Source organism: Megalobrama amblycephala, linkage group LG4, assembly GCF_018812025.1.
Source record: "Megalobrama amblycephala isolate DHTTF-2021 linkage group LG4, ASM1881202v1, whole genome shotgun sequence".
Taxonomy (NCBI): domain Eukaryota; kingdom Metazoa; phylum Chordata; class Actinopteri; order Cypriniformes; family Xenocyprididae; genus Megalobrama; species Megalobrama amblycephala.
The window spans coordinates 11,687,427-11,701,414 of NC_063047.1; the positions used below are offsets into that span (position 1 = coordinate 11,687,427).

The window sequence follows — 13,988 nt, forward strand, 5'->3', positions numbered from 1 at the left end:
GTAGCATTTTAAAGTTATGGACCCATGAATTTGACAAATGTGACAAAAGTTTCATGAGAAATTGCACTTTTGGCCCAATTGGAGGCGCTATATCTCAGCTGTCTTTATGGGTGCGTTAGAAGTTGCACTGGGGCCTTATTCCAAGTACACTTGACTGTGTCCATGCACATTTTCAGACATTTTTACTGTAGCATTTTAAAGTTATGGACCCATGAATTTGACAAATGTGACAAAAGTTTCATGAGAAACAACACATTATCAATTTATATTTTCAAATCCGTTAAAGGATTATTAGGCTGCATAATTTAGGTCAGCCAGGACCGGGAACACTTCCTATAACACCAGATGTACCCGTTACATCTGAAAAAGAATGGCATCTACGCTAATATTAGTCTTTCTGTTTATCCAGAGGTTTACCGTAGTCAACCTGGATCCGGGCCGTATCCAGCTGAGACCAAGGACCGGTGACACGACCACAACGCAGCCCTGAAGTATCATCAGAGATCGAGTCAACTAGATCATTCATTGTGAAGACATCAACACGACAGCCAGTGCCACAGTTCCTCAACAGACCGTCCATACCGGCGTGATAAATACGATTCTCAACTGGACACGACCACAACGCAGCCCTGAAGTATCAGCAGAGATCGAGTCAACTGGATCATCCATTGTGAAGGCCTCATCGACAGGACAGCCAGTGCCACAGTTCCTCAACAGACCGTCCATACTGGCATGATGAATACGATCCTCAACTGGATGGAACTTAAATAAATACTTTGATTGTTGTGATCCTATCAGACTTATGATAGCAACCTGAATTGTAACAAAGCACTGTTTGCCAGAGGAGAACTGGCCCCCCGACTAACGCCTGTTTCACACATAATCCGTCTGCAGTGCGTATGCGTTGCGTATTTTTTTACGCACCCATGTTAACGGATTAGAGCGTTCACACTGCACGCGGTTGCGGTCCGTCATTGCGTTCCAGGAGCGGTGCGTCTGCAGCAGTGCAGCGATCGTTTACGTACCGAGTCTATTTTTGACTCGGTACGTAAACGATCGCTGCACTGCTGCAGACGCACTGCTCCTGGAACGCAATGACGGACCGCAACCGCGTGCAGTGTGAACGCTCTTTTGTGTGTGGGCAAAATGAACATGGATTGACCTGAAATTGTTAAAAAAAAAAAAAAGAAAAAGAAATTATGCACATTTAAACTACTTTGTACATTTAGTACATTACATAAAGAATTTTTTATTTTTTTTAATGATTTAACGCCAGCAACAAGCTATATTCATGCCAAAAGGAAACATTTCAGTTTCACAGTTCAGTTGTATCATTTAAAAACAATTATTTTATTTTAAAAAAATGAACAGTGTTTACTTGCATAATGCGATCAGATATGTTTTTCCCCATCGTAGGAGGGAAACTCGCATCCCAGCAGTGACAGGCGGACCTAAACCAACCTATTCATAAAATTCTGTATGACCCGCAGAATGTACTGTGCAAAGATTTGAATGCGAAGGAAAAGGCATGGGAAGCAGTTTCGTCGGGCTGGGGGGGGGGGGGGGTCGTCACTTTGCAGCTAAATGTCATTAGCATGTAGGTGTATATATTTAAGTTTACGCATTAAATAGCTCGTTGTACATACATTTGTATGTCTAATTAGTATGCTACATGTCATTTATATAGGGCAGACCGTGAAGTAGTTATAAAACGTCTTAATGTATCATTGTACATCTAAATAAGTATGTTGAAAGTGTACATAATGTATAAATATAAATCTGGAGTACACGTTACAATTTTGATGAATTTTCATTTTAGTAAATATTAAACTCGAACAGTCTCGTAGCGCACTGCAAACGTGTACTGTGTGAAAGCACAATGGCCGCTTCCTGCTTCAGCAACACATACGCACTGCATACGGACCGCACACGCACTGCAGATGGATTATGTGTGAAACAGGCGTAAGCCTGGTTTCTCCCAAGGTTTTTTTTCTCCATTTTAACACCTATTTGCCACTCGTTTTCAACCTGATGTCACCTGATGGAGTTTGGGTTCCTTGCCGCTGTCGCCTTTGGTTTGCTTAGTTGGGGACACTTGACATTTGATATTCAATATTATTCCTGACATTTATTCAACAGTGCTTCTGATCTGCCTGCATTGACACTATTCTTTAAGAGCTGCTGTGTCTGAAAATGTGCATGGTGACAGTCAAGTGTACTTGGAATAAGTCCCCAGTGCAACTTTGAACGCACCTTTAAAGACAGCTGAGATATGGGGCCTCCAACTGGGCCAAAAGTGCAATTTGTCCTGTTACTGTATTGTCACATTTGTCAAATTCATGGGTCCATAACTTTAAAATGCTACAGTAAAAATGTCTGAAAATGTGCATGGACACAGTCAAGTGTACTTGGAATAAGGCCCCAGTGCAACTTCTAACGCACCCATAAAGACAGCTGAGATATAGCGCCTCCAATTGGGCCAAAAGTGCAATTTCTCATGAAACTTTTGTCACATTTGTCAAATTCATGGGTCCATAACTTTAAAATGCTACAGTAAAAATGTCTGAAAATGTGCATGGACACAGTCAAGTGTACTTGGAATAAGGCCCCAGTGCAACTTTGAACGCACCCTTAAAGGCAGCTGAGATATAGTGCCTCCAATTGGGCCAAAAGTGCAATTTCTCCTGTAAATGTATTGTCACATTTGTCAAATTCATGGGTCCATAACTTTAAAATGCTACAGTAAAAATGTCTGAAAATGTGCATGGAGACAGTCAAGTGTACTTGGAATAAGGCCCCAGAGCAACTTTTAACGCACCCATAAAGACAGCTGAGATATAGTGCCTCCAATTGGGCCAAAAGTGCAATTTGTCCTGTTACTGTATTGTCACATTTGTCAAATTCATGGGTCCATAACTTTAAAATGCTACAGTAAAAATGTCTGAAAATGTGCATGGTGACGGTCAAGTGTACTTGGAATAAGGCCCCAGAGCACATTTTAACGCACCCATAAAGACAGCTGAGATATAGGGCCTCCAACTGGGCCAAAAGTGCAATTTGTCCTGTTACTGTATTGTCACATTTGTCAAATTCATGGGTCCATAACTTTAAAATGCTACAGTAAAAATGTCTGAAAATGTGCATGGAGACAGTCAAGTGTACTTGGAATAAGGCCCCAGTGCAACTTTGAACGCACCCTTAAAGGCAGCTGAGATATAGGGCCTCCAATTGGGCCAAAAGTGCAATTTCTCATGAAACTTTTGTCACATTTGTCAAATTCATGGGTCCATAACTTTAAAATGCTACAGTAAAAATGTCTGAAAATGTGCATGGTCACAGTCAAGTGCACTTGGAATAAGGCCCCAGAGCAACTTTTAACGCACCCATAAAGACAGCTGAGATATAGCGCCTCCAATTGGGCCAAAAGTGCAATTTCTCATGAAACTTTTGTCACATTTGTCAAATTCATGGGTCCATAACTTTAAAATGCTACAGTAAAATTGTCTGAAAATGTGCATGGACACAGTCAAGTGTACTTGGAATAAGGCTCCAGTGCAACTTTGAACGCACCCTTAAAGGCAGCTGAGATATAGCGCCTCCAACTGGGCCAAAAGTGCAATTTGTCCTGTTACTGTATTGTCACATTTGTCAAATTCATGGGTCCATAACTTTAAAATGCTACAGTAAAAATGTCTGAAAATGTGCATGGTGACAGTCAAGTGCACTTGGAATAAGGCCCCAGAGCAACTTTTAACGCACCCATAAAGACAGCTGAGATATAGCGCCTCCAATTGGGCCAAAAGTGCAATTTCTCATGAAACTTTTGTCACATTTGTCAAATTCATGGGTCCATAACTTTAAAATGCTACAGTAAAAATGTCTGAAAATGTGCATGGACACAGTCAAGTGTACTTGGAATAAGGCTCCAGTGCAACTTTGAACGCACCCTTAAAGGCAGCTGAGATATAGCGCCTCCAACTGGGCCAAAAGTGCAATTTGTCCTGTTACTGTATTGTCACATTTGTCAAATTCATGGGTCCATAACTTTAAAATGCTACAGTAAAAATGTCTGAAAATGTGCATGGTGACAGTCAAGTGCACTTGGAATAAGGCCCCAGAGCAACTTTTAACGCACCCATAAAGACAGCTGAGATATAGCGCCTCCAATTGGGCCAAAAGTGCAATTTCTCATGAAACTTTTGTCACATTTGTCAAATTCATGGGTCCATAACTTTAAAATGCTACAGTAAAAATGTCTGAAAATGTGCATGGACACAGTCAAGTGTACTTGGAATAAGGCCCCAGTGCAACTTTAACGCACCCATAAAGACAGCTGAGATATAGCGCCTCCAATTGGGCCAAAAGTGCAATTTCTCATGAAACTTTTGTCACATTTGTCAAATTCATGGGTCCATAACTTTAAAATGCTACAGTAAAAATGTCTGAAAATGTGCATGGACACAGTCAAGTGTACTTGTAATAAGGCCCCAGTGCAACTTTGAAAGCACCCTTAAAGGCAGCTGAGATATAGTGCCTCCAATTGGGCCAAAAGTGCAATTTCTCCTGTAAATGTATTGTCACATTTGTCAAATTCATGGGTCCATAACTTTAAAATGCTACAGTAAAAATGTCTGAAAATGTGCATGGAGACAGTCAAGTGTACTTGGAATAAGGCCCCAGAGCAACTTTTAACGCACCCATAAAGACAGCTGAGATATAGTGCCTCCAATTGGGCCAAAAGTGCAATTTGTCCTGTTACTGTATTGTCACATTTGTCAAATTCATGGGTCCATAACTTTAAAATGCTACAGTAAAAATGTCTGAAAATGTGCATGGTGACAGTCAAGTGCACTTGGAATAAGTCCCCAGAGCAACTTTGAACGCACCCATAAAGGCAGCTGAGATATAGTGCCTCCAATTGGGCCAAAAGTGCAATTTCTCCTGTAAATGTATTGTCACATTTGTCAAATTCATGGGTCCATAACTTTAAAATGCTACAGTAAAAATGTCTGAAAATGTGCATGGTGACAGTCAAGTGCACTTGGAATAAGGCCCCAGAGCAACTTTTAACGCACCCATAAAGACAGCTGAGATATAGCGCCTCCAATTGGGCCAAAAGTGCAATTTCTCATGAAACTTTTGTCACATTTGTCAAATTCATGGGTCCATAACTTTAAAATGCTACAGTAAAAATGTCTGAGAATGTGCATGGACACAGTCAAGTGTACTTGTAATAAGGCCCCAGAGCAACTTTTAACGCACCCATAAAGACAGCTGAGATATAGCGCCTCCAATTGGGCCAAAAGTGCAATTTCTCCTGTAAATGTGTTGTCACATTTGTCAAATTCATGGGTCCATAACTTTAAAATGCTACAGTAAAAATGTCTGAAAATGTGCATGGTGACAGTCAAGTGTACTTGGAATAAGGCCCCAGAGCAACTTTTAACGCACCCATAAAGACAGCTGAGATATAGCGCCTCCAATTGGGCCAAAAGTGCAATTTCTCATGAAACTTTTGTCACATTTGTCAAATTCATGGGTCCATAACTTTAAAATGCTACAGTAAAAATGTCTGAAAATGTGCATGGACACAGTCAAGTGTACTTGGAATAAGGCCCCAGTGCAACTTTTAACGCACCCATAAAGACAGCTGAGATATAGCGCCTCCAATTGGGCCAAAAGTGCAATTTCTCATGAAACTTTTGTCACATTTGTCAAATTCATGGGTCCATAACTTTAAAATGCTACAGTAAAAATGTCTGAAAATGTGCATGGACACAGTCAAGTGTACTTGTAATAAGGCCCCAGTGCAACTTTGAACGCACCCTTAAAGGCAGCTGAGATATAGTGCCTCCAATTGGGCCAAAAGTGCAATTTCTCCTGTAAATGTATTGTCACATTTGTCAAATTCATGGGTCCATAACTTTAAAATGCTACAGTAAAAATGTCTGAAAATGTGCATGGAGACAGTCAAGTGTACTTGGAATAAGGCCCCAGAGCAACTTTTAACGCACCCATAAAGACAGCTGAGATATAGTGCCTCCAATTGGGCCAAAAGTGCAATTTGTCCTGTTACTGTATTGTCACATTTGTCAAATTCATGGGTCCATAACTTTAAAATGCTACAGTAAAAATGTCTGAAAATGTGCATGGTGACAGTCAAGTGCACTTGGAATAAGTCCCCAGAGCAACTTTGAACGCACCCATAAAGGCAGCTGAGATATAGTGCCTCCAATTGGGCCAAAAGTGCAATTTCTCCTGTAAATGTATTGTCACATTTGTCAAATTCATGGGTCCATAACTTTAAAATGCTACAGTAAAAATGTCTGAAAATGTGCATGGTGACAGTCAAGTGCACTTGGAATAAGGCCCCAGAGCAACTTTTAACGCACCCATAAAGACAGCTGAGATATAGCGCCTCCAATTGGGCCAAAAGTGCAATTTCTCCTGTAAATGTATTGTCACATTTGTCAAATTCATGGGTCCATAACTTTAAAACGCTACAGTAAAAATGTCTGAAAATGTGCATGTTGACATTCAAGTACATTGGGAATAATGCCCCAGTGCAAGTTTTAACGCACCCTGAAAGGTAATTTAATTACACAATAGTCTTGTTTTATGAGATGATATCAGAACGTAAAAGATATTAAGATATTACTTCTTTTATTAAGATATTAAGATATTACTTCTTTTAAGAAAAAGTAGTGTGCATGCAAAGCAATGATAACATGATCATTTTGTATAATCATCCATGTTTGATGTTCTGGAGTCCTTCATCTGAAGTCTTCATAAAAGGCTGGATCCAAGCTGGAGCTGGAGCTGATAGTCTCTAGTTACCTTGTGATATTGAAATCTGTAATATTTGCATGAATAAATTTTTTATTCAATTGATTCATTAATGCATTCAAATGATGACGTGCAAAAAGAATGATGTAATTGTTTTTATATAGGCTACCTTTGTAATTGTACAGTAATTTTCACAGATATTTCGGTGTTATTTACATTTCAGAATAGTTTATTCTTTTTTTCTAAAAATAGACAATATAGCATAAAAAGCGTGAACAAGAGAAAAACCACACGGTCCTTCAAGTTGAGCTGATGACACGTTCAATAAACAAAGAATACTATAATTATATTTTAAGTGCCTTTACATTTTTGCAGCATATTTTCGCTGATATATCAGTGCTATTTGCATTTCATAATAGTTTATTTTCCTTTAATCCTGAAAATAGACACAAAAAGCAGAAAACAGAAAAACCGCACTGTCCCTAAACTGAGCGTGAATAAGAAGCTACAAACGCGGAAGCGTCGCGTCTTTTAAGGTGGACCGGATAGCGTCAATAAGAAGCTGCGAATAAGAAGCTGGATTCAGCCTCGTTTTATAAACAAAGTTGCTTTTCACAATGCTAGCCTCACGTGCTTTCGGAAATTCCCCACTTCTGAATTCGTGATTACCAGCTCAACGCATTCAAGTTTCGAAATGGGAGAGCATTTTTTACCTATGATAATTCCGAGAACACGTGAAGGCAGCATGACTGTAGTTGACACCACACACACAACAAACTAGCGAATCAATCAGTGAACCAAAATCGACTGTGCAGGCTTCCATTACTCTTCCTGTATTCAGTTATGTTGTCGATCGTCGATTACTTACGCCTACAGTGTACGGCAATGGCTGACGGCAAGGATGAAACAGTAGCAGCTTCCAAACCAGAGGTATTTTACAACTATCGGGACAGAATTAAATGTTCACCAGAGGAAGAGGCGCAGTTAGAGAGACAGCATTTCTGGAATGTCATAAACGCGTTTAAATACTACAGGTAAACATTGCTGGAGCATCTCATCTGCTCAACACACCAACACAAGATGAGCCACTGTTTTGCGCTTTAATTTTGAACATGCGAGAGCATGAAAATATCCGTATAGAATTCTGTTTTTGATCTCCACTTCTAATAAATTTTGATTTGAAATGTAAAATAACGCCTGTGGCGCCTTCAATTAAAGTCCAGATTTTTATTTTTTTTAAATAAAATTCTTACTCTCTCTCTCTCTTTCTATATATATATATATATATATATATGTATATACATGGATAAATATAACCTTTAATATATATATATATATATATATATATATATATATATATATATATATATATATACCTTTTATTTATATATATACCTTTTATTTATATATATATATATATATATATATATATATATATATATATATATATATATATATATATAAATATAAAACCTTTAATTTACTTATATAAACTTTACATATATATAAATTACCTTTAATTTATATATATATATATATATATATATATATATATATATATATATATAAATTACCTTTAATTTACTTTTTCCTCTGTCCATATATATTGCGTCTCCCACTGTGTTCAGAATTCACGTTCACGAACGAGTGAATCGAGCCGAGCGGCAGTTCCGATGCCTTCCAGATCACCACCAGCAACTTTTGACAAATTTCTTGCCCAATCTGAGCAAGATCCGCTACTGTGTCGACCGAAACCAAGAGGTGCTGCAGGCCATAGTGAACAACTGCCTCGATATGTTTGAGAACATGGAATATGGACAGGATGTAGGTTGCAATCAGTAGGTCTTACAATTAATAATGTTGTATTTTTTAATTTGGTTGTTGTGATGACAGAAGTGTATTAGTAAATAATTTAATCTAATTGTTTTCTTGCTTTTCAAAGGGTGAGCCAAGGAAAGTACGGCCATCCTCAACTTTTGACATGGACAAGCTGAAGTCAACCATTAAGCAGTTTGTCCGTGACTGGAGTGAAGCAGGAAAGGCTGAAAGGGACAGCTGCTATAAACCTATTATAGATGAAATCAAGAGACTATTTCCTCCTGAACAGTGGTAAATATACTTTGATGAACATGTCATTCTGAAGCAAGTATATGGTCTACTGTCTAAGTTTAAGGTGCATGTGCAGTATGTACTGTATATATACACTACTGTTCAAAAGTTTGGGGTCAGTAAGATTTTTTGAATGTTTTTGAAAGAACTTATGCTCACCAGGGCTGCATTTATTTGACCAAAAATACAGTAAAACAGTAATATTGTGAAATATTATTACAATTTAAAATAACAGTTTTCTATTTGAATATATTTTAAAATGTAAAATGTATTACTCCAGTCTTCAGTGTTACGTGATCCTTCAGAAATCATTCTAATATGCTGATTTGGTGCTCAAGAAATATTTCTTACTATTATCAGTGTTAAAAACAGTTGTGCTGCTTATAATTTTTGTGAAAACCGTCTGATGTATTTTCTTTGATGAATAGAAATTTCAAAACAACAGCATTTATTGGATATAGATATCTTTTGTGATCAATTTAATGCACCCTTGCTGAATAAAAATATTGACCCAAACTTTTTTTTTTGGGGGGGGGGGATTTCTGCTAAATTAATTTATATATTAAGTTAATTAATATATATCTGTTTTATCAAAAGGGCTCAATTTATATTGATTTATAAATTTCTCTCTACAGTGATCTGTCCCAGGTCAGAGTGTTAGTGCCCGGGTCCGGTCTAGGCCGACTTGCATGGGAAATCGCTCGTCTGGGCTATTCGTGCCAAGGCAACGAGTGGAGTTTCTTCATGCTCTTCTCCTCTAATTTTGTTTTGAATAGGTACAACACATTAACATCTTCAAAATTTAAGTAATACCATTCACATAAAATATACATGCAATATTTATATTTATTATGTTTCTCTCTTGGTCTCAAAAACATGTTGAAATAATATCCTCTAAATTTGGGGAACGGCCTCTATTTATTATTAGTGACGTTGTGTAATTTAGAGGATAAGGTAAAGTATACTATACTTTATAGTATAGAATACTTGTATTCCTGGTTGAACTTCTTTGACTTCTAGGACAGTGCACATGACACTGACAGCAAATTTGAATCAATCATGACATCTGTAGTAAAGAGAAAACTAACTGATATTTTGTCTCTTAGGTGTGATGAGGAGAATGCTCTGACTCTGTATCCCTGGATTCACCAGTTCAGTAATAACAAAATGTCCTCAGATCAAACAAGACCTGTGTCCTTTCCTGATGTCAATCCACAGAGTCTTCCAGCAGACTCAGACTTCTCTATGGTTGCTGGAGACTTCCAGGAAGTATACAGTGACCCGGGTGAGTTTTTTTTTTTTTTTTTGGGGGGGGGGGGGGGGGGGGGGATTTTTGCTTTTTATAAACATCAACAAATTTATATATTGCTCTTAAGTGGGAACAGGGACAGATAAGAACCTTGAACATTTGAAGTTTTATCTCCCATACAGAAATGTGGGATTGTGTTGCTACTTGTTTCTTCATTGACACTGCCCACAATGTTCTTGATTACATTGAAACCATCTGGACTATTCTAAAACCTGGTGGTGTCTGGATAAATTTGGGTTAGTCATATTCTGTATAATCTTAATTATTCACAGTCAGATGTTATCTACATATGAAAGGCTGAAAACAGCTGTGGTTGAAAGTTTTTTTTTTTTTTGTATCAAAGGTCCACTACTTTACCACTATGAGAATATGGCTAATGAATTGTCCATTGAGCTGAGCTATGAGGACATAAAGGCTGTCCTTTTAAAATATGGATTTGTCCTGGAGGTAAATGGTTAATTATCATCTGTTTAAATTACTATTAATAATAGTACTGTTATAAACTGTCTTACTGTATTTTTCTCCACAGTTTGAGAGAGAGTCTGTTCCCAGCACATACACAGAGAACGATCGCTCCATGCTCAAGTACCTTTACGACTGTGTCTTTTTTATCGTACGAAAACCTGCAGAACAGTTGATCAATGGAGATCAGACACCTAAAGATGACCAGATTGAGGATACTTTACAGACAAGAAACTCGACATGACATTTAGAAGGCTGGATGAAACAATAAACTGATGATTTTAATCATGAATGTCAGCATTATAGCAAATTCATTGTAGTACAATAAGACTGGAGCTTTATTATATACTGAATTATTTCAGATATTCACCAAAAATATGTCATGTTTTGGTGCATTGCTTTTCAGTCATATTCCTCAGGTTCCGGGTGCTACTTTACATCTTACTAATGGCGCTTGTCACTCTGCACATACGTTTCAGTGTTTTTCTTGCAGTTGTTTACATTATCACAGTTTCCATGTTTAAAATCATATTTGCAGAGTCTACTCTGGATCTTGTGCCGTTACTCCAGCCCCTCTGAGGAAACTTGCTGGCCATCAAAATTGTAATAGTTGGCAGCACTAAAATAAAGTTGTTTTAAACTTATCAGATTTTCATGATCTTGTACATATTGTAATAAAACTGTTTTACGTTCAAGAAAAATTGGAATATTGTTGCATACACATGAATGTTGTAAGACTTTAAGACTGTTTATTGTTCACCACACATAATAAACGTTGTTATTGTTGTTCGACCTCTCTGCCACAGAGGGCGCTGTATTCAAACATGCGTTTCAACTTTATTTACGACACAACTGTCGTGAATGCCTCTGCGTACTAAAAAAAAGTCTTGCCGCTCTTTTGTATAGGCTAAGTTTTACTCTTTTTGAATTCGAAAACTTAGGTCGCACACATGACCAAGCGGAGAGCAGAGAACATTTTGCCTCCCGAAATCCCCATTAAAAGAAGTTTTCGTTCTCTCTCCAACATTGAAAAACCTGTCGTAGGTGTGAATGTGGTCCAAAGCGCTAAGCCATCCTCGTTATTGTCATTCGTTGGACAGCACTGCAGGAAAAGACCGAAGTATCTCGAAGACCCACTGGATACCGACAACCTACCGAGAAAAGTGGCTGCAAACAGGGTTGATTCAGTGCTGGCAGATAAGAACACATGCAAGTCTAGAACATTCGAGGATGCTGGTAGACCTGTCACGCGACGCTCATCTTGCGCGCGTCAAATGGAGTCAAATAAACAGCCAGAAGAAGAAAATAACCTTACTGCAGTAGACAAGGTAAAATTTTAAACATACAAGTGCATGCACCTGAGAGCAAAGTGTTGCTGTGTGGTGTCCCGTAGAATGCTGTGTAATGATGGCAAATGAACATATGGTGGCAGTACATCACTATGGTCACTCTTTCTTTGACTATGAAACTTTCAGGTACTTTTAGCATATTCTATTAAACATTATTTTTGTTGGTACATGTGCTTGCTGTAGTGGATGCTTTGGGTTTTCAGCTTTGATTATATCCCACTAGGTGATGCACACAGACGAGGAGGACCTCTCTCCATTCAATTCCTTCCAGTTCTGGCGGGTTCCACTTCCTGAGTTGGATATCTCTCTCTTGGAATCTGAACCCTCAACTGGGTCTTACACAGCCTCTTTTGCCAAAGATTTGGAGGCGATGGAAACCTGAGGAGATTGCCAGCGCACAGTGACTGGCTCGTTGTTGTATAGGTGTTGCCAAATTACCTGACTGGACACGATGAGATGATTCCCCTGATCTGCACTAGATGAATGTATGAATAAAGTCTTGTGCTTTGTATAGTTTGAAGGCTCCAGCAGAAGCTTTCGTTCTGATGGGAACACATCATGGTCATGTGATCTCATTCCTCTTCTACAAAGGTCATGTTTTCAAAAGTGTGAACACATAATGCTGCATATTGGACTGATCATGTATGTTTTGTTGTTGTTTTCTGTCAGTAGTTGTAAAAGCAATTGACTTTTGAAGGTAACACAAGTCTTTTGCTTGGACTGAGCCTGATTTTTTGCACTGTTTATGGTGTTCAGTAGGTATTAGTCAATTTTATTCTTTAGTTAATGTTGTTTTTATAAAATTTGGGGCTGTGTTCCTTTCCTCTGAACAACATTATATTTTTGACAACAGTATGTGGTGCTTCTGAACTTGGTAGAAGGAACAAGTGCTTTGTATGTTCCAGTGACCTGTAATTGCAGTGTTTTTGAAGTTGCCCAACAGCAATAAAATGTCTTTTTTTAATACATGATACTGGCTTGCCTTACATTGACTTTGGTGCCTGTCTGATTTCATGATTCTTCTTTTTGACATAGTGAAGTACATTATATTTACCTTTACAGTTTAACTACTGTACATTAAGTGGTGTAATCTCTTTCCTCATTCTTCATCCAAAGGAAGTGAGACATACCTGTTTCCACCCTGTTGTGTCAGGTGCTCTAGACCTTTGCTCTAGGAGGGAATAAGGGCTGAGAGCATGCCAGCTTTATCAGGGGATTGCATCGCCATTGATCAGCGTGCAGAGATAACCCTGCTCATCTGCTAAGCTAAAATAAGCATGCACGTAAAGTGCTACAATGGTAAGCCAAGTTTTGATACTTTGTCCCATTTAGGTGGTCCTCTGGGAATATCTGTAAATTGGATGTACATGAAAAATGAAAACAACATGCAGTCTTGTTAGGGTTTAAGCTAATGAAACAGCTCAGTTCTTTAGAGACATTTTATGGATCTGTTCAAGACCCAATATTGAGCTCAGTGTAGAATTTGTTTTCCTCTTTCCATTTATTTAGTATACTGGACAAATTTGTTTTAGACTTAAGTGGTGCGTGGCAACAGGGCACGTTCGGGTTTTTTTTTTTTTTTTTTTGGGAATCAGAAATGGAAGCATGTGAGAATCAAGCTCCACACCTCTGATGCCAGGTGAGTTTTTTTTATTTATTATTGTTTAAATGAATACACATTTTTAAGAGCCTAAATGGATATATGTGCACAACAGCATATTTGATATACATATATGTATATATGTATATGTATGTGTATGTATGCATCAATTCGATTTCATAAGATATTAGATAAGATCAACAACGTCAAACTGTCAGTAAACTTGGTGGGCCAATGTAGGGTCGGAACCATGCAACGTTTCATCCTGTTTGGACAGAAGAAGGCGCTATAACAGTGTGAAACAATTTACATGCCACTAGAGCATCTAAATGGAACGGATTTGGTGTTAAAACAATTATTAGCTATTAATAAT

General features: G+C 38.1%; 2 protein-coding genes across 2 annotated transcripts; both read left to right on the plus strand.

Moving 5' to 3' along the window:
• The first annotated feature begins 7,573 nt into the window (after positions 1-7,573).
• carnmt1 (carnosine N-methyltransferase 1) lies at positions 7,574-11,310 on the plus strand. The gene is made up of 8 exons (XM_048187535.1): positions 7,574-7,820; positions 8,415-8,610; positions 8,729-8,895; positions 9,531-9,671; positions 10,002-10,180; positions 10,327-10,440; positions 10,548-10,651; positions 10,734-11,310. The coding sequence occupies exons 1-8, from the start codon at positions 7,630-7,632 to the stop codon at positions 10,908-10,910; spliced, it is 1,269 nt and encodes a 422-aa protein (XP_048043492.1). The 5' UTR covers positions 7,574-7,629; the 3' UTR covers positions 10,911-11,310.
• Positions 11,311-11,450: 140 nt separating this feature from the next.
• wu:fa19b12 (uncharacterized protein LOC560551 homolog) lies at positions 11,451-12,986 on the plus strand. The gene is made up of 2 exons (XM_048187536.1): positions 11,451-11,994; positions 12,239-12,986. Exons 1-2 carry the CDS (start codon positions 11,617-11,619, stop codon positions 12,395-12,397), a joined length of 537 nt encoding a protein of 178 aa, XP_048043493.1. The 5' UTR covers positions 11,451-11,616; the 3' UTR covers positions 12,398-12,986.
• The last annotated feature ends 1,002 nt before the right edge of the window (positions 12,987-13,988 follow it).

Coding starts and splice junctions, on each gene's coding strand:
- carnmt1 (XM_048187535.1), top strand. CDS start 7,630: ATGTTGTCGATCGTCGATTACTTACGCCTACAGTGTACGGCAATGGCT. Junction 9,672..10,001: donor TCTAATTTTGTTTTGAATAG/GTACAACACATT, acceptor TTTGTCTCTTAG/GTGTGATGAGGAGAATGCTC. Junction 10,181..10,326: donor GGAAGTATACAGTGACCCGG/GTGAGTTTTTTT, acceptor TCTCCCATACAG/AAATGTGGGATTGTGTTGCT.
- wu:fa19b12 (XM_048187536.1), top strand. CDS start 11,617: ATGACCAAGCGGAGAGCAGAGAACATTTTGCCTCCCGAAATCCCCATT. Junction 11,995..12,238: donor ACCTTACTGCAGTAGACAAG/GTAAAATTTTAA, acceptor ATATCCCACTAG/GTGATGCACACAGACGAGGA.